Genomic DNA, 20,592 nt, shown 5'->3' with positions numbered 1-20,592 from the left:
ATGCCCTTGGGAGAATACACACCTTTTTCTTACAGTCTGAGTTCGTTCCTGGTGGAATTTTAAACAGCGATATCCCAAACATGTGAAATCTTTATGAATTTACAATTTAACTTCCTCACTCTCAGAAAGATGCTTTGAGTGGATAAAACATTTTTATTCTGTTCTTCACTTCTGGGCATTTAAAGGGCATAACTCCCCTTTCCCCTTATGTTTCGTGATGAATTTTTTTTTTTTTATATGTTTGCTTTTACCTGGGAGCCTGAGGTTTTGGGTTTTTTATTGTTATTCTCTGGCTCAGAGGTTTTCCCTCCTTCTGTAGCCATCGCCGCCGCTGCCGCCGCCGCCGCCGCCTCCTCCTCCTCCTCCTTCTTCTGATCTGCAACAAACACCCCCATACACGACAACAGGTTATTAGGATTATTATTATTCGCCTTCCCCCTCTCCTCTCCTCCCCCTTCCCCCGAACATTAATCTCCATAAACCCGCGATCCACGCACACCGGCAAGGGGTGGGGGAGAAGGAGGGAAGGGAGGAGGGGGATATCACAAAACGTGGTTTGAAACCCGACCCATCGGCTCCAGAGCAACACCCAGAAGGTTGTTCTCTCTCAGACATTAAGACAAAACACAACCCTCCTTCCCTCCCCCTGATTCCCTCCCTCCCTCTCCTCCTCCCCTTAAAGCATCTCAGCGGCCCCGGGGGAGGGGGGAGAACCGAGCAGGGTCTGGGGAGGGAGGGAGGGAGGGAGGCGGTGAAGGAGACCGAGGGGGGTGGAGAATACGTACCGCTCATCCCGCATTAACAGGACAAACCCTCAGACGGAGACACAGGGATAGAGGTGGGTGGGGGTGGGGGCGAGGCGGGAGGAGAGGCCGGTCCCGCCCGCCCGCGGTGGCTCGGAGGAGGCTGTAGCTGGCACAGGCTCTGCCTCTTTTTCCGCGAATGGCCGCCGCTGGGCTGTGGCGTAGCAGCTCCTCTCTCCGCCCGAGCCCTGCTGACTCGCCCTTGATTGACAGCGGCGGCGCGCCGCGCGGGCGGCGGCGCGGGCCGGGGGCGGGGCCAGGGCGGCGCGAGCCCGGCCGACTCCCCACCCCCCTCGGCCTCTCTCTGCCGGAGCCGCCGACTCTCCACCCCTTCCCCCAGCGGATTGGCCGCCGACCTGCCGGGGGCCGGGGCGCTGGGGCCGCCTTCTCTCCACCCCCTTTCTCAGGGTTATTCTTTCAGCAGCTTTTCTTTTCCTCCCGTGGCTACTCCGGCGCTCTTTCTCTCGGCGTTCTAGTTCAGGCGCGCTGCCGGTAGGCCCTCCATACAGCCTAACTTGTTGTCTCAGGATATCCCGCCCCCTACTCATTTCCCAGCGCCCTCCCCTCAAAAGCCGGCTCCAGCATCCCTTGGAATTGCCACGAAAAAAAAAAGCAGGGCTCTCGTTCAAGGGAAGCGAGAGGAGCGGACGAGGCAGCGTCCGAGCCACCGGCGACTCGGCGAACCCGGTGAACTGCCCGCTGCCCCCGCGCAGGGAGCATGGCTTTCCTGAGGCGCATCCGGACCCGGGCGCCCTTTTTCCCTGGTTCGGTCCCCATTGGTTGAGCGCCTAGGTGACGCGCGCTGAGTGGTGGGAGAAAGAGGGCGGGGCGCTGCCGCAAAGGCTGTCGGCCCTTGTAGTTTGCTGTGGCCGCAGCGGCCCCTCCAAGGCACCGCCTTCCCTCCCGCCCCCGACCGAGGCCTGGCAGCCGAACGGAAAGCTGCCCGAGGGGGCGGTGGCGGCAGGGCGTGGCCGGGGCCGAGTGGGAGTTGAACTGAGCGAGGGGGAGGGGGAATGGGTGTTGTTTGCCTGGGCCTATCCGCCGCGCAGAGCTGCCCAAACCACCTCTACCACCGCCTCCTCTGCTCCAAGCCGCTCCCCGCGGGGCGAGCTCACACCCGGAGCGCTCGGCGATTGAGCGGGTGGCGGCGTGGGGAGGCGGGGTTTGCTGTCCTCCGGGTTTGAATGAACCCGGCTTCTTGGAGCGGCGCCTTCGCCTTTCCTTTCTTTGCTCACCTCCCTCCCTCAGGCCCCGTGTTTCAGATCCGAGGCCTGCTTTCCCTCAGAGAAAGATCTTCCATTTTATTTTTTGTCTCTGGCTGGCTGCTGGAGCAGAGCAATGACCCGCCCTGTAAGGTTGCGTTGGGTTTTGCCGAATAGCCCGCGTGCTTGTCGGACTTCTCACTCTATGAGTCTCATAAGATTCTCGAGTGGAAGAAAAGCGCAGCTCCATTTGGGCCAGCCCTGATCACGGTTCAGCATAAGCTTCTGGGCAGGTGGAATTCACATCTGGCTGCACAAAGCACTTGAACAATCTCCTGACCCAGCTTTCCTCCAAAGTCCTGAAGTCAGGATGATGCCATGCAATGTAATAATCGCCTGATTAAACGTACCAAAGGTGGAAGTGAATTGCTAATGGAAACACTGGCCTTGGGGACTAGGCGCCCTTACACACCGAGGCTCACAGCCATCCGCTCCCTTTTTACATGGGCTCCACACACAGCCTTGAGCGTTTTTCTCTCATGCCGGAGGCCTTACATGCTGCAAGGGTGAGGAGGTCCCAGGTGCTGCATTTGACTGGCATTTCCTTTGCTTGTTAAAGTAACTGCAATATTGGCTGATGACAAAGCCAGCAGTGCAGCAAGACAAAGCAATTCGAATAAAGAATTAAATAGTATTGTCTACCCCTTAAAAAATGAGCCTAAGATCCGTAATAACCTGCTTTTTCCCCATCATATACAATATAGAAAGCTCAAAAGAGCTTCTTGCATTTACAGATATACTGTCTATCCTCCAGTCCTTTCCTCCCCCCCCCCCCCAGTTCACTATGATGAATGAAGGAAGACATTTTGCAGTCTTATGAATTGGGGCATTCCTTGTAGTTTTTCTTATCTTACAAAACCTGCCTCAGAGGGGCAATGTCACTGGCTCTGAACATGGGTTAAAAAAAGAACGTGTATCCATTCAGTGTGGATCTAAAAAGTGTCCTAAATATTCTGCACCCTATAGATAAGTGGTAATACTGGTAATTCGTGAAACATAGTGTAGGGGAGGAAAAATCATTTTTCCTCTACCCTTTTGAGTTTTTAGCTGAGATGCCCCTCCCCCCAGTAAATCAAAGATTAACAAGAGAAAAAACCATGTTATTAACATGTATGCCTCAAGTATACATGTGAGATATCCACTGTAAAATGAATAACTCCTTAAGGTGTCTTAGAATTCGGACTTAAATATCATCTTAGGGAAAGGGGAGAGGTAATGTAGCCTTCTTAGGGGAGAAAAAATAATTTTTAGGAAGGATGAATGGGCCCATAGTGAAATAGTTTGTGACAAAGTTGTCTGGGTGTGATATAGACTTTAAGTCCCTGTGTTAAGAGTCAGTCTATCCTGGTTGATGAAACCTGGGGCAGGTGACCTAAATTAATCACTTCTCAGGCACCATCATTTTATGTATTTAACAGAAGGTTTAGCTAGATAAGATAGTTCCAAAATTACAGTCATTCTTACCCCACCTTCCTAAGTTAAGCTATATACCATCTATACTATGATTTACTTAATGTTTTTCTTTAAACCAATTTACCTTATTTCTAACATAATTAATTTAAGAAGTTGATATCACCATGGAAGTAGAAAGCCAGTATCATTTGCCGTAGAGGTAAGTGTAAATATAAATTCAACAAAATTCTCAGCCTCAAGTCTTCGAGGGTGGTTTCTTCCCAGAGGATTCCTTCCTACATGCATATTGGCCATAGAACAGTGGCTTTCAAACTCTTTTAATCATAACCCACAGGAATAAATATAGTTTATATCATTACCTGATACATACACACACACACACACACACACACACACACACAAACACACACACAGGAAATGAGCATTTTTATTCAAACTATTTAACAACAACATTGAGCACTGACAGATCAAACTCTGCCTCGATGCTTTAACAGTATCCTAGAGGCCGCCAGCATTGCCCTGGTAGATGCTGAGGAGAGCTCCAGAGGGTGAGGAAACAATGTTGGGTGTAGGGAGGGGACTTGGACACTAGTTATTTGTTCAGCGGTAACAGCTTTTAGAGACATATCAATATGTATTAGATGAATATCAACGAATTATGTTAACTGAAACAAAGCTTCAAGAAAAAATCGTCTTCCTACTCTTCCCTCTCTCCTCCCTTTAAAAAAGAAAAAAACTGTAGGAGCAACCCAAAATTTGGGATTTTTTTTTCTCCCTCCCACCTTTGTGTACCAGAAAGTTCTTATTTCTAATTACACTGTAGAACAAGTCTAGAATCTAGGTAGATTTCCTGTGCATTGCTCTGCATACCTAAATTAACTCCCAATCTACATTTGGAAGAATGCTGCTGGAATTTTTCACAGTTTTCTTCCAGATATAAGCTATCTCCTGGTCCCCACTTTCCTGGACCTGGCATTTTTCAATTGACCATTCATTCATTCAGTCAACAAGTCTTGAAAGCTCAGGTAATCATACTGAAACCACAATGCCCCCCCGGCCCCCCACTCCCCTGCACCAGTGCAAGCCCTTAGCCCTTTGAGGGCAAAAGGCCAGGGCTTTTAATCCCCCACAATGCTAAGGATACACTTAGTAAGACTTTACTAAATATGTTTATGAATGAATGTAATAGAAGCAGTTCCAGAGAATACTTAATAGTACAGGAGAAGAAACTAGGCCCAGACATAACAGGTGACTTGAATGGAAAAAGGGACCAATTTTGAGTGTCTCCATCAGCAAGCTACTTGTTGAAATAATTGTGAAACGGCTTCATTTTGGCTTTAGGAAGCAGAAAACAGAAGTTCTGGAGAAGCCACAAAACAGAGAAAGATCAAAGTTTAACATCCACCTCTGCTCCAAAGTGTATTAACTGAGAGTATAGCCAACCAGGAATTAGATACAAGCTCAGTGAACATATTTCATTTAGGACAGTAGCTTCATTTGTATGTCTAGGAGACCATGCATAATCCCTATCATAATAAAACCCTGGTAGTTTACTAAATTATACTAAAAAAAATAAATTCCTTAAATACCAACAATAACTGTTTTCAAAAACCAGAGAAAGTTTTAGAAATTTAATTGTAATATAATTGGGACCCAGATATAAGGCATTATATATTGAAATAGGTAAAACAGGTGACTGTACATGTGTAGGCCTTTTAAGAGTTACAAATAATGTTTGTAACCAACACTGTCAAGTAGTAAAGATAGACTGTCAGATTGCTTATATTTCTCCAGCAAGAGTTGATAGCATTACTGTTCCTCATATTCACGTAGGTCTTTCATGGATTGTTCATGTACTTCAGAAGATTTATTGATAATTCACAATTTTTAAATGAATAAAGTTTATGATTTTAACCCAGTAACATTTATTGTTAATTCATAGAACATAATTAATAGCTATTGGCAGTTAATGGGACATAGTATAAACACCTATTCAACATTTAAATCAATTTATGTAAGTAAAGGAATATTATGAGGCTCATTGTTGCCACAGAACAAAAGATATTTTGTCAGTGTAGAAGTTGAGACATAGATAAATTAATTTTCTTAAGACTATGGTAAAATTAGTGATTAAATATCTTTAAATATAGAGCACAAATGCCTGGTGTGTTTGCAGTTGTAACTTTCCAAAGCATGCCGATTCCATATGCTCAATTTATTATGTTTTTTGTTAGTAAAGGAATCTCACATTGGATTTTTGTTTAAAGAGTATAGGCACTGGAATCCAACACTTGGATTTAAATTTTCATCTGCTAATACAAGTGCAGCCTTGTACAAGTGACTTTATCCCCTCTGAATCTCATTCCTTCATCTATAAAATGGCAAAGATGATAATATTACCATCTCATTCCTTGTCAAGAATCAAATGAGATTAAAAGTTCTTAGGATAGCGGGGAGACCTTCAAGATTGCAGAGGGGTAAGACGTGGAGATCACCTTCCTCCCCACAAATACATCAGAAGTACATCTACATGTGGAACAACTCCTACAGAACACCTACTGAACGCTGGCAGAAGACCTCAGACTTCCCAAAAGGCAAAAAACTCCCCACGTACATGGGGCAAAAGAAAAAAGAAAAAACAGAGACAAAAGAATAGGAACGGGACCTGCACCTCGGGGAGGGAGCTGTGAAGGAGGAAAAGTTTCCACACACTAGGAAGCCCCTTCACTGGTGGAGACAGGGGGGTGGTGGGGGAGGAAGCTTCAGAGCCACAGAGGAGAGCACAGCAACATGGGGTGCAGAGGGCAAAGCAGAGAGATGCCCGCACAGAGGATCACTGCCGACCAGCACTCACCAGCCTGAGAGACTTGTCTGCTCATCTGCCGGGGCAGGTGGGGGCTGGGAGCTGAGGTTCGGGCTTCGGAGGTTAGATCCCAAGGAGAGGACTGGGGTTGGCTGTGTGAACACAGCCTGAAGGGGGCTAGTGTGCCACAGTTACCAAGAGGGAGTCTGGGAAATGGTCTGGACCTGCCTAAGAGGCAAGAGACCATTGTTTCAGGGTGCGTGAGGAGAGGGGATTCAGAGCACCACCTAAACGAGCTCCAGAGACGGGCATGAGCTGCGGCCATCAGCGCGGACACCAGAGACAGGAATGAAACTCTAAGGCTGCTGCTGCAGCCACCAAGAAGCCTGTGGGCAAGCACAGGTCACTCTCCACAACTCCCCTCCTGGGAGCCTGTGCAGCCCGCCACTGCCAGGGTCCTGTGATCCAGGGACAACTTCCCCGGGAAAACACATGGCGCGCCTCACACTGGTGCAATGTCATGCCGGCCTCTGCCACCACAGGCTCACCCCGCATTCCATACCCTTCCCTGCCTCAGGCCTGAGTGAGCCAGAACCCCCGAATCAGCTGCTCCTTTAACCCCGTCCTGTCTGGGCAGGAACAGACGCCCTCAGGTGACCTAAATGCAGAGGCGGGGCCAAATCCAAAGCTGAACCCCAGGAGCTGTGCGAACAAAGAAGAGAAAGGGAAATCTCTCCCAGCAGCCTCAGGAACAGCAGATTAAATCTCCACCATCAACTTGATGTAGCCTGCATCTATAGAATACCTGAATAGACAATGAATCATCCCAAAATTGAGGCGGTGGACTTGGGAAGCAACTGTAGACTTGGGGTTTGCTGTATGCGACTGCCTGGTTTCTGGTTTTATGTTTATCTTAGTTTGGTAATTAGAGTTTATTATCATTGGGAGATTTGTTTATTGATTTGGTTGATCTCTCTTTTTTTTATATATAGATATATATATATTTTTTTTTTCCTTTTTCTCTTTTTGTGACTGCGTATGTGTATGCTTCTTTGTGTGATTTTGTCTGTATAGCTTTGCTTTTACCATTTGTCCTAGGGTTCTGTCTGTGTTTTGTTTTTTTTTTTTTTAGTATAGTTTTTAGCGCTTCTTATCATTGGTGGATTTGTTTTTTGGTCTAGTTGCTCTCCTCTTTCTTGCTTTTTTCTTTTTTTTTTATTACTTTTTAATTTTTAAAATGTTTAATAATTTTTTAAATTTTTATTTAATAATTTTATTTCTTTTTATTTTCTTTCTTTCTTTCCTTCCTTCCTTCCTTCCTTCCTCCCTCCCTCCCTCCGTCCATCCCTCTCTCTCTCTCTCTTTCTTTCTTTCTTTCTTTCTTTTTCCTCCCTTTTCTTCTGACCCGTGTGGCTAACAGGGTCTTGGTGCTCTGGCTGGGTGTCAGACCTGTGCCTCTGAGGTGGGAGAGCCGAGTTCAGGACACTGGTCCACCAGAGACCTCCCAGCTCCACCTAATATTAAATGGCAAAAGCTCTCTCAGATATCTCCATCTTAACACTAAGACCCAGCTCCACTCAACAACCAGCAAGCTACACTGCTGGACACCCTATGACAACCAAATAGCAAGACAGGAACACAACCCCACCTATTAGCAGAGAGGCTGCGTAAAATCATAATAAGATTGTAGACACCCAAAAACACACCACAGCACGTGGTCCTGCCCACCAGAAAGACAAGATCCAGCCTCATCCACCAGAACACAGGCACTAGTCCCCTCCACCAGGAAGCCTACACAAACCACTGAACCAAACTTAGACACTGGGGACAGACACCAAAAACAACAGGAACTATGAACCTGCAGCCTGCGAAAAGGAGACCCCAAACACAGTAAGTTAAGCAAAATAAGACGACAGAGAAGCACACAACAGATGAAGGAGCAAGGTAAAAACCCACCAGACCAAACAAATGAAGAGGAAATAGGCAGTCTACCTGAAAAAGAATTCAGAGTAATGATGGTAAAGATAATCCAAAATCTTGGAAATAAAATGGAGAAAATACAAGAAACGTTGAACAAGGACCTAGAAGAACTAAAGAGCAAACAAACAGTGATGAACAACACAATAAATGAAATTAAAAATTCTCTAGAAGGGATCAATAGCAGAATAACTGAGGCAGAAGAACGGATAAGTGACCTGGAAGATAAAATAGTGGAAATAACTACTGCAGAGCAGAATAAAGAAAAAAGAATGAAAAGAATTGAGGACAGTCTCAGAAACCTCTGGGACAACATTAAACACACCAACATTCGAATTATAGGGGTCCCAGAAGAAGAAGAGAAAAAGAAAGGTACAGAAAATATTTGAAGAGAATATAGTTGAAAACTTCCCTGATATGGGAAAGGAAATAGTCAATCAAGTCCAGGAAGTATAGAGAGTCCCATACAGGATAAATCCAAGGAGAAACACGCCAAGACACATATTAATCAAACTATCAAAAATACAAAGAAAAAATATTAAAAGCAGCAAGGGAAAAACAAGAAATAACATACAAGGGAATCCCCATAAGGTTAAAAGCTGATATTTCAGCAGAAGTACTGCAAGCCACAAGGGAGTGGCAGGACATACTTAAAGTGAGGAAAGGGAAAAACCTACATCCAGGATTACTCTACGCAGCAAGGATCTCATTCAGATTTGATGGAGAAATTAAAACCTTTACAGACAAGAAAAAGCTAAGAGAATTCAGCACCACCAAACCAGCTTTACAACAAATGCTAAAGGAACTTCTCTAGGCAGGAAACACAAGAGAAGGAAAAGACCTACAATAACAAACCCAAAACAATTAAGAAAATGGTAATAGGAACATACATATCGATAATTACCTTAAATGTTAATGGATTAAATGCTCCCACCAAAAGACACAGACTGGCTGAAAGGGTACAAAAACAAGACCTGTAATATATGCTGTCTACAAGAGACCCACTTCAGACCTAGTGACACATACAGACTGAAAGTGAGGGGATGGAAAAAGATATTCCATGCAAATGGAAATGAAAAGAAAGCTGGAGTAGCAATTCTCATATCAGAAAAAACAGACTTTAAAATAAAGACTATTACAAGAGACAAAGAAGGACACTACATAATGATCAAGGGATCAACCCAAGAAGAAGATATAACAATTTTAAATATTTATGCACCCAACATAGGAGCACCTCAATACATAAGGCAAATGCTAAGAGCCATAAAAGGGGAAATCGACAGTAACACAATCATAGTAGGGGACTTGAAGACCCCACTTTCACCAATGGACAGATCATCCAAAATGAAAATAAATAAGGAAACACAAGCTTTAAGTGGTCCATTACACAAGATGGATTTAATTGATATTTATAGGACATTCCACCCAAAAACAACAGAATACACTTTCTTCTCAGGTGCTCATGGAACATTCTCCAGGATAGATCATAACTTGCGTCACATTTCAAGCCTTGGTAAATTTAAGAAATTTGAAATCATATCAAGTATCTTTTCCAACCACAACACTATGAGACTAGATATCAATTACAGGAAAAAATCTGTAAAAAATACAAACACATGGAAGCTAAACAATACACCACTTAATAACCAAGAGATCACTGAAGAAATCAAAGAGGAAATCAAAAAATACCTAGAAACAAATGACAATGAAAATACGACAACCCAAAACCTATGGGATGCAGCAAAAGCAGTTCCAAGAGGGAAGTTTATAGCAATACAATCCTACCTCAAGAAACAAGAAACATCTCAAATAAACAACCTAACTTTATACCTAAAGCAATTAGAGAAAGAAAAACAAAAAACCCCAAAGTTTGCAGAAGGAAAGAAACCATAAAGATCAGATCAAAAATAACTGAAAAAGAAATGAAGGAAATGATAGCAAAGATCAATAAAACTAAAACTGGTTCTTTGAGAAGATAAACAAAATTGATAAACCATTAGCCAGACTCATCAAGAAAAAGAGGGAGAAGACTCAAATCAATAGAATTAGAAATGAAAAAGGAGAAGTAACAACTGACACTGCAGAAATACAACGGATCATGAAAGATTACTACAAGGAACTTTATGCCAATAAAATGGACAACCTGGAAGAAATGGACAAATTCTTAGAAGAGCACAACCTTCTGAGACTGAACCAGGAATAAATAGAAGATATAAACAGACCAATCACAAGCACTGAAATTGAGACTGTGATTTAAAATCTTCCAACAAACAGAAGCCCAGGACCAGATGGCTTCACAGGTGAATTCTATCAAACATTTAGAGAAGAGCTAACACCCATCCTTCTCAAACTCTTCCAAAAAATTACAGAGGAAGGAACACTCCCAAACTCTTTCTGTGAGGCCACCATCACCCTGATACAAAAACCAGACAAAGTTGTCACAAAGAAAGAAAACTACAGGCCAATATCACTGATGAACATAAATGCAAAAATCCTTAACAAAATACTAGCAAACAGAATCCAACAGCACATTAAAAGGATCATACACCATGATCAAGTGGGGTTAATCCCAGGAATGCAAGGATTCTTCAATATTCGCAAATCAATCAATGTGATAAACCATATTAACAAATTGAAGGAGAAAAACCATATGATCATCTCAATAGATGCAGAAAAAGCTTTCAACAAAATTTAACACCCATTTATGATAAAAACCCTCCAGAAAGTAGGCATAGAGGGAACTTTCCTCAACATAATAAAGGCCATATATGACAAACCCACAGCCAACATCATTTTCAATGGTGAAACACTGAAACCATTTCCTCTAAAATCAGGAACAAGACAAGGTTTTCCACTCTCACCACTATTATTCAACATAGTTTTGGAAGTTTTAGCCACAGCAATCAGAGAAGAAAAGAAATAAAAGGAATCTAAATCAGAAAGGAAGAAGTAAAGCTGTCACTGTTTGCAGATGACAGGATACTATAAATAGAGAATCCTAAAGATGCTATCTGAAAACTACTAGAGCTAATCAATGAATTTGGTAAAGTAGCAGGATACAAAATTAATGCACAGAAATCTCTAGCATTCCTACACACTAATGATGAAAAATCTGAAAGAGAAATTAAGGAAACACTCCCATTTACCATCGCAACAAAAAGAATAAAATACCTAGGAATTAACCTACATAAGGAGACAAAAGGCCTGTATGCAGAAAATTATAAGACACTGGTAAAAGAAATTAGAGATGATACAAATAGATGGAGAGATATACCATGTTCTTGGATTGGAAGAATCAACATTGTGAAAATGACTCTACTACCCAAAGCAATCTACAGATTCAATGCAATCCCTATCAAACTACCAATGGCATTTTTCACAGAACTAGAACAAAAGATTTCCCAATTTGTATAGAAACACAAAAGACCCCAAATAGCCAAAGCAGTCTTTAGAAAGAAAAACGGAGCTGGAGGAAACACTCTCCCTGACTTCAGACTATACTACAAAGCTACAGTAATCAAGACAGTATGGTACTGGCACAAAAACAGAAATATAGATCAATGGAACAGGATAGAAAGCCCAGAGATAAACCCATGCACATATGATCACCTTATTTTGATAAAGGAGGCAAGATTATATAATGGAGAAAACACAGCCTCTTCAATAAGTGGTGCTGGGAAAACTGGACAGCTACATGTAAAAGAATGAAATTAGAACACTCCCTAACACCATACACAAAAATAAACTCAAAATGGATTAAAGACCTAAATGTAAGTCCAGACACTATAAAACTCTTAGAGGAAAACATAGGCAGAACACTCTATGACATAAATCACAGCAAGATCCTTTTTGACCCACCTCCTAGAGAAATGAAAATAAAAACAAAAATAAACACATGGGACCTATTGAAACTTAAAAGCTTTTGCATAGCTAAGGAAACCATAAACAAGACGAAAAGACAACCCTCAGAATGGGAGAAGATATTTACAAATGAAGCAACTGACTAAGGATTCATCTCTAAAATTTACAAGCAGCTCATGCAGCTCAATATCAAAAAAACAAACAACCCCATCCAAAAACGGGCAGAAGACCTAAATAGACATTTCTTCAAAGAAGATATACAGATCACCAACAAACACATGAAAGGATGCTCAACATCATTAATCATTAGAGAAATGCAAATCAAAACTACAATGAGGTATCATCTCACACCGGTCAGAATGGCCATCATCAAAAAATCTACAAACAATAAATGCTGGAGAGGGTGTGGAGAAAAGGGAACTCTCTTGCACTGTTGGTGGGAATGTAAATTGATACAGCCACTATGGAGAACAGTATGGAGGTTCCTCAAAAAACTAAAAATAGAAGTACCATAGGACCCAGCAATCCCACTACTGGGCATATACCCTAAGAAAACCATAATTCAAAAAGTGTCATGTACCACAATGTTCACTGCAGCTCTATTTACAGTAGCCAGGACATGGAAGCAACCTAAGTGTCCATCGACAGATGAATGGATAAAGAAGATGTGGCACATAGATACAATGGAATATTACTCAGCCATAAAAAGAAACGAAATTGAGTTATTTGTAGTGAGGTGGATGGACCTAGAGTCTCATACAGAGTGAAGTAAGTCAGAAAGAGAAAAACAGATACTGTATGCTAACACATATATATGGAATATAAAAAAAAACAAAAAGGTTCTGAAGAACCTAGGGTGAGGACAGGAATAAAGATGCAGACGTAGAGAATGGACTTGAGGACACAGGGAGGGGGAAGGGTATGCTGGGACAAAGTGAGAGATTGGCATGGACATATATACACTACCAAATGTAAAATAGATAGCTAGTGGGAAGCAGCCACATAGCACAGGGAGATCAGCTCAGGGCTTTGTGATCAGCTAGAGGGGTGGGATAGGGAGGGTGGGAGGGAGATGCAAGAGGGAGGAGATATGGGGATATATGTATATGTATAGCTTATTCACTTTGTTATACAGCAGAAACTAACACACCACTGTAACGCAATTATAGTGCAATAAGAATTTTAAAAGAAAAAAGTTCTTAGGATAGTGTCTGGCATGTGGTAAACTCTCATCAAATGCCACCTATGATTTTTATCATTATTATTAATATTATTGCTAAGATACATTAGTTGCAACAAGCCAAACCAGAGGTATATAAATAACTAAAAATTCTGTTTTAACCTACCTCTATTCCAAACATTAAATTTACTACTAATAACTGATTGGCAAATACTTTCTCACTTTTATCTGGCTTACACAAATTTATAATGTGTTTTATAATTTGTTAATGTAAAATTTGGTACACACACGCACACATACTTGAACATACAGATGTATTTATGCAAAGTTGCTTTTTTTAACCGTAACATATAATGGCCATATCTCCAGGTCAAAAAATATAAATCAAAATCACTATTTTTGTAGAATTTACTACTCTATGGTATGGATATATTTTATTCATAAAATTATCCCTATTAATAGTCACTCAAGTTTGTATTGTTTTCACCCTACCATAAATAATTTGCAATAAACTTACTTGTACTGCTACTTGCAAATATATTCTTTTATGTTAGCATTTTTATTTTAGTGGAAGGATTTCCAACAGTGGGATTACTGACACTAAGTGCACGCATATTTAAAATTTTAATACATACAGTAAGATTACTGTACAAAAAAGTAATTTTATTTCACATATTTCCCTGGTAAGTATGAGTCCTCATTTCCCTATAATTTCACCAGCACTGATTATTCCTGACCTTGTAAATTATTGCAGATCTGATGGGTGAAGAGTGTATTTATCTGACTGCTAGCTTGAGCCTCTTTGCATTTGCTTAGTGGCATGTGATTTTTACTGCAGCAAATTGCTCACTCCTACCCTTGCCTCTAATTTCCTGTAGTATTATTTGCCTTTCTCTTATCAATCAAGGAGCTCAATGTATATGATAATATTAAGCCTTTGTTTGTCATTTGTATGGCTAAAATATTTTTTCCAATCTATTCTCTTTGGTATTTTTCCATGTATTCTGTATAATATACCCTGAACCCTATTTCATAAAGATAATATCAACCTAAATGAATGCTTTTCAGAGTTCATTAAAATATCATTATATACAGGAATAAGGTACCTTTTGTACTGTCGAGGTAGAATTGTTTTCTCCACTAGAATAGGACTAGATTATTGTCTCCCCATCCACACCCTACTCCTCCATACTCCACCCCTCCCCTGTCCCTCTACACCCATAATCCTAAATGCCTGGCAGAGTGCTTGGACCATGGTAAGCATTCAGTACATATTTATTGAGTCAATGAATTTTAGAGTTTCAGTACATGATCTATACAAATAAAATTACCCTGTCACAGCACAATTGCTGGAATAATTTTTTTCTTATCAAATTTGGAAGATATTTGGAACGGTCTGAAATAAAACATAGACTATCAAATTCACCAGCAGTGAGGGTAGAGGCATGTATACCTGAGGGAGCACCCCACATATTATAAAGAGTCATTCTCCCTAGCAGCTGCAGGCATTGATTTTTAATGATGGTTGTAGATTCTCTCAAATATCTTGAGGGCAGGTAGTAATAATATTATTCAGATCTATTTCCTTATTTAATTGATAACAATTTTCACAAGGACCTGAATCATATGTAATAAAATAGTGAAATTTAAATTTAAAAATGAAAAGGGGAAAACAAATATGACCAACAGTGTCAACAGATTATGTTTCATCTGAGTTTTAATTCTGACTCCAAGCTTTCTAGCGCAAGAGCAAATAAAGAAACACGATTGGCTCTATACTTCTCATTATCAGAAAGTTGAAAAATGCCAGTTTCTCAGAGAAAGCAAAGCTCTTCCTAACTCCAAAAACTAATAGCTATTTTGTAAATGTCACTTGCATATTAGGTCTGTAATTTGTCATTTCAGGCATTTTAAATGTTTGGAAAAATTAATTATATTAAATTTAAGAATATGGTTTGAAATATTTAAAGAATTTAAATTAATTTCCTATATGAGATTTTTAGAAAATTTTCATGTTTATTTTGAGATTAATAGAGCATGAATCAAATATCAGGTAAAAGTAATTTTCTTATTTTATTCAAATACTTCTAGAGTTAAAAATTGACCAAGAAGGTTTGAAAACTGGATATGAAGCCATGAGAAAAAAAAATTGTGAGTTTAATTAATTCAATGTTAATTAAAATTCCAAAAATCTATAAATTTATTGTTCCAAACTGTCCAAAAGCCTCCCTTGGACATTTAAAACACTCATACTAACACTCTTAAGATAACTAAATGAATCAACTCAAAACCAGATATCTAAGAATTTCTCTCAATGCCGAAGATTTTAGTTTTTAGGTTTTAGTTTCAGTCCTTCTTTCTAATATCAGAGCAATTATATACTGAGGCTACTCTGTTTTGTGATAACACCAAATCCTGAGTCTAAGTACATTAGCCAAACAGGGCTCAGGAGAACAAATGGCCATTTTATCTAAGAGTGAATTCAAAGTTTAAAGATATGGTATAAACCAAGTTCTTGGATTGGAAGACTTAATATTGTTAAAACGGCCATACTACCCAAGGCACTCTATAGATTCAGTGCAATCCCTATCAAAATACCAAGGGCATTTTTCACAGAACTAGAACAAATAATTTTAAAATTTGTATGGAAACACAAAAGACATCAATAGCCAAAATAATCTTGAGAAGGAGGAACAGAGCTGGAGGAATCACACTCCCTGACTTCAGACCATACTACAAAGCTACAGTCATCAAAACAGTATGGTGCTGGCACAAGAACAGACACATAGATCAATGGAACAGGATAGAGAGCCCAGAAATAAACCTATGCACATATGGTCAATTAATCTATGACAAAGTAGGCAAGAATATGCACGGGAGAAAAGACAGTCTCTTCAATAAGTGGTGCTGGGAAAACAGGACAGCTAATGTAAAAGAATGAAAGTAGAACATTCTCTAACACCATGTACGAATATAAACTCAAAATGGATTAAAGATGTAAATGTAAGACCAGACACTGTAAAACTCCTAGAAGAAAACAAAGGCAGAACACTCTTTGACATAAATCGCAGCACTATTTTTTTAATCCATCTCCTAAAGTAAAGGAAATAAAAGCAAAAATAAACAAATAAGACCTAAATAAACTTAAAAGCTTTTGCACAGCAAAGGAAACCACCAACAACATGAAAAGACAACCTACTGAATGGGAGAAAATATTTGCAAATTATATGACTGATAAAGGTTTAATATCTAACATATATAAACAGCACACACAACTCAATATCAAAAAAACAAACCAATTAAAAAATGGGCAGAAGACCTGAATAGACATTTTTCCAAAGAGGAAATGTAGATGGCCAACAGGTACATGAAAAAATGCTCAACATGGTTAATCATCAGGGAAATGCATATTAAAACCACAATGAGGGCTTCCCTGGTGGCACAGTGGTTAAGAATCCGCCTGCCAATGCAGGGGACACGGGTTCGAGCCCTGGTCCGGGAAGACCCCACATGCTGCAGAGCAACTAAGCCCGTGTGCCACAACTACTTAGCCTGCGCCCTAGAGCCCGCGAGCCACAACTACTGAGCCTGCATGCCACAACTACTGAAGCCCGCGCACCTAGGGCCCACGCTCTGCAGCAAGAGAAGCCACCACAATGAGAAGCCCGGGCACCGCAACAAAGAGTAGCCCCCGCTCGCCGCAGCTAGACAAAGCCCGCGCAGCAGCAACGAAGACCCGATGCAGCCAAAAATAAATAAACTTATTAAAAAAAAAAAAAAACCACAATGAGATATCACCTCACATCTGTTAGAATGGCTGTCATCAAAAAGAACACAAATAACAACTGTTGGCAAGGATGTGGAGAAAAGGAAACCTTCGTACACTGTTGGTGTGAATGTAAATTGGTGCAGCCATTGTGGAAAACAGTATGGAGGCTTCTCAAAAAAACCAAAAACAGAGCTACCATATAACCCAGCAATTCTACTCCTGGGTATATATCTGAAAAAAAAAACCAAAAAAAAAAAACATTAATTCAAAAAGATGTTCACAGCAGCATTATTTACAATTGCCAAGATATAGAAGCAACCTAAGTGTCCATCAACAGATGTATGGATAAAGAAGAAGTGGAATACTGCTCAGCCATAAAACATAGTGAAATTTTGCCATCCTGCAGCAATATGGATGGACTTGGAAGGCATTATGGTAAGTGAAATAAGTCAGACAGAGAAAGACAAATACTGTATGATATCACTTACGTGTTGAATCTAAAAGATAAAACAAACTAGTGAAAGTAACAAAAAGAAACAGGCTCACAGATATACAAAATAAACTATACCAGTGGGGAGAGGGAAGGGGGAGGGGCGAGATAGGGGTAGGGGGATAAAAGGTGCAAACTATTAGGCATAAAACAAGCTATAAGAATACATTGTCACATATATACAATGGAATATTACTCAGCCATAAAAAGGAACGAAACTGAGTTGTTTGTAGTGAGGTGGATGGACCTAGAGACTGTCATACAGAGTGAAGTAAGTCAGAAAGAGAAAAACAAATACCATATGCTAACACATATATATGGAATTAAAAAACAAAAACAAAAAAAAGTCATGAAGAACCTAGGGGCCAGATGGGAATAAAGATGCAGACCTACTAGAGAATGGACTTGAGGATATGGGGAGGGGGAAGGGTAAACTGGGACAAAGTGAGAGAGTGGCATGGACACATATACACTACTAAACGTAAAATAGATAGCTAGTGGGAAGCAGGCGCATAGCACAGGGAGATAAGCTTGGTGCTTTGTGACCACCTAGAGGGGTGGGATAGGGAGGGTGGGAGGGAGGGAGATGCAAGAGGGAAGAGATATGGGGACATATGTATATGTATAACTGATTCACTTTGTTATAAAGCAGAAACTAACACACCATTGTAAAGCAATTATACTCCAATAAAGATTAAAAAAAAAAAAAGAATATACTGTACAAGGGGAACATAGCAAATATTTTATAATAACTATAAATGGTATATAAACTTTAAAATTGTGAATCTCTATGTTGTACACCTGTAATTTATGTAATATTATACATCAACTATACTTCAATAAAAAAATAAAGATATGGTATAAAGAAGAGGGGAGGGATGTGGAATCCAGCACATGTTTTAAATTGTTCAGGGTTGCTTTCTTGTTGGTCAAGCCACCACTCTTCCTGCTTACCCAGATTCTTGTGGAGCTATAATAATGCAAATTGATGAAGAAGATCAATAATGGAGTTCATGCAGCTTGGCTGATAGCCATTCTAGAGTGAGTGAGGTCAAGTATGATGAGCACTGTGTGCTTTGGAACCTGGCAAACAAGTGTTCCCATCTTAGCTCCCAGGCAAGATACTTAACCGCTCTGAGTTTCCTCATCTTTATGTAAAATCTCCATAATAATTCCTACCATATAGGATTTTAGGAAGGTTACATGAGGTAATCTACATGGTAGGTATTTAATAATTAATTTGGATTTGTTTCCTCTCTGGTTCACAGTGCTTTTATTATCTTTCATGAAAATTAAGTCTTCATTTTGCTAGGCTCCTAGTTCTAACATGTAGTGAACAACCTAAGGAGTGAAAGGTGCTTTTCATGAGCAAATAATAGCTTCTGGGGTCATCAGTGGCCCTTTTGGGTCTCAGAATCTGTATTTAATTTCTTACAGCAATTTGCTGTGAAACTTACAGAAAGCAATTTAATTAAAATTTAATGGGGAAGAAAGCCTCCAACTTACCTCCAAAAGAATCTGAACTCCAAAGTTTACTAACTTCTCTACCTAAAAGATTGAATGAGGAGTTTGCCCAACAAAAGGAAAGGGCATAAGGGAGATGTGAGGGACTCTTTGGTAGATATAAGATGATGTGGAAGATGAGTCTGGGGAGAGGTGGGGCAAAGAGAGTAGCAAAGCTGAAACCTGCAGGGAACACACTGTCTGGCTTCCCTCCAAAGGGGATGTGCTCCCTGAGCATGGAAGATGCATGGGCTTGGGGTGCTTCTCTATCCCTACATCACCAGAGAAGATGATGAGCTTCTAGACAGGACAAAGGGAATACTGGGGGGGGGGGGGGGAAGAACAAAGCAAAAGGGTTGAGAGGAATTCATGTAGAAAAGAATATAAATAGCAAACGTGATGAAAAAGAAAAACATCATAATTATGCTGTTCAATGAGCTCTTCCTATAAAGATTTTTTCCCAAGCATGATAAGTGGCTTGAGAAAACTTAGATTAAGAGTGTGATCATGGAGCAGGTAACACCTGCCAAGGGGTATAGACATGGTGGTATTATATGCAAGGACAGCTGTAGGTGTGCTATCTTTCTGTAGCACTTGTCTGCAATGTGCCAGGAAGCCTTCTTGCTAAGTCCTGCCAAATCCACCCCCTGACAGATCATGTGATGTGAATGACATCACCACATGAAGAATAGGAAGCATCTCTCCGGACACTGACATCTGGGGCAGGAAGCAAAATATGAGCACAACACAATTGGGTAAGCTGCAACAGTGAGCCAAATATAATAGCAATGATCATTTCCCACAGAGATAAATGCAACGTCCTCAACAAATAAATAGAGCAAGCGGGTTGCTTTGCTCTCTGTCAGTCAAGCCAAACATGGAATGCTCTTTAAGAAAGGACATCAACAACTGGACAAGAAGGTGGGCCAGGATGGAAGAACTGAGGAACAGTTGTAAGCACTGAGGATGATTTGGGAAAAGGTCCTGTAACAGCCTTCAGATACTTTCAGACGCATTAGACGGAGAGGGATTAGGTTTACTTTATGTGGTTTCAGAGGGCTGAACTACAATCAATAAGTGTGTGTTGTCAGGCGGTAGATTTCGGCACAGTATAAAAAGAACTTCTGAAGAATTACAACTATCTGTGATGAAAGTCCCTGTGGGGTGGTGAGCTCCTCTTAATTGGAGATATTCAAGCACAGGCTAAACTACTCCTTACTGGGAATGTTGGAAAAGAGGATTTACATATCTGACAGCAACAGAAGCAGATCCAGATTTTGCGAAGCCCAGAGTTTTCAGATTTGGGGAGCTCTTTTTAAGAACAAAGAATACAAAATTATGCATAAAAATCAGAGAGCCTTTGGAAGGCATTTTTATAAATGAGGAATCTTTGAAACTTAAGCTTCATTAGCTTTGTCGTAAATCCATGGCAAGGGAGTCAGTTGATATCAAATAAATGTGAGATTTGAATTTGTTTTTAAATAATAAATAATTTTTCTAAGTTTTAAAATAATCATTTTGCTAAGTATGG

At 40.6% G+C, this 20,592-nt stretch overlaps 1 protein-coding gene across 3 annotated transcripts in view; it reads right to left on the bottom strand.

The window, feature by feature from the left end:
* SP4 (Sp4 transcription factor) overlaps positions 1-962 on the bottom strand; it is a 79,651-nt gene extending 78,689 nt beyond the window's left edge. For all 3 annotated transcript variants that reach the window (XM_036864101.1, XM_036864103.1, XM_036864102.1), the window contains exons 1-2: positions 786-962; positions 252-376 (exon numbers count right to left, since the gene is read on the bottom strand). In XM_036864101.1, the coding sequence (XP_036719996.1) occupies positions 252-376; positions 786-792 (132 nt within the window). In that variant the 5' untranslated portion in view covers positions 793-962. The remainder of the gene's footprint in view (positions 1-251; positions 377-785) is intronic.
* Between the last annotated feature and the right edge of the window lie 19,630 nt (positions 963-20,592).

Source organism: Balaenoptera musculus, chromosome 9 (assembly GCF_009873245.2).
Source record: "Balaenoptera musculus isolate JJ_BM4_2016_0621 chromosome 9, mBalMus1.pri.v3, whole genome shotgun sequence".
NCBI lineage: Eukaryota > Metazoa > Chordata > Mammalia > Artiodactyla > Balaenopteridae > Balaenoptera > Balaenoptera musculus.
The sequence above is the reverse complement of the archived record's forward strand: the minus strand, read 5'-3'. Positions and strand labels throughout refer to the sequence as shown.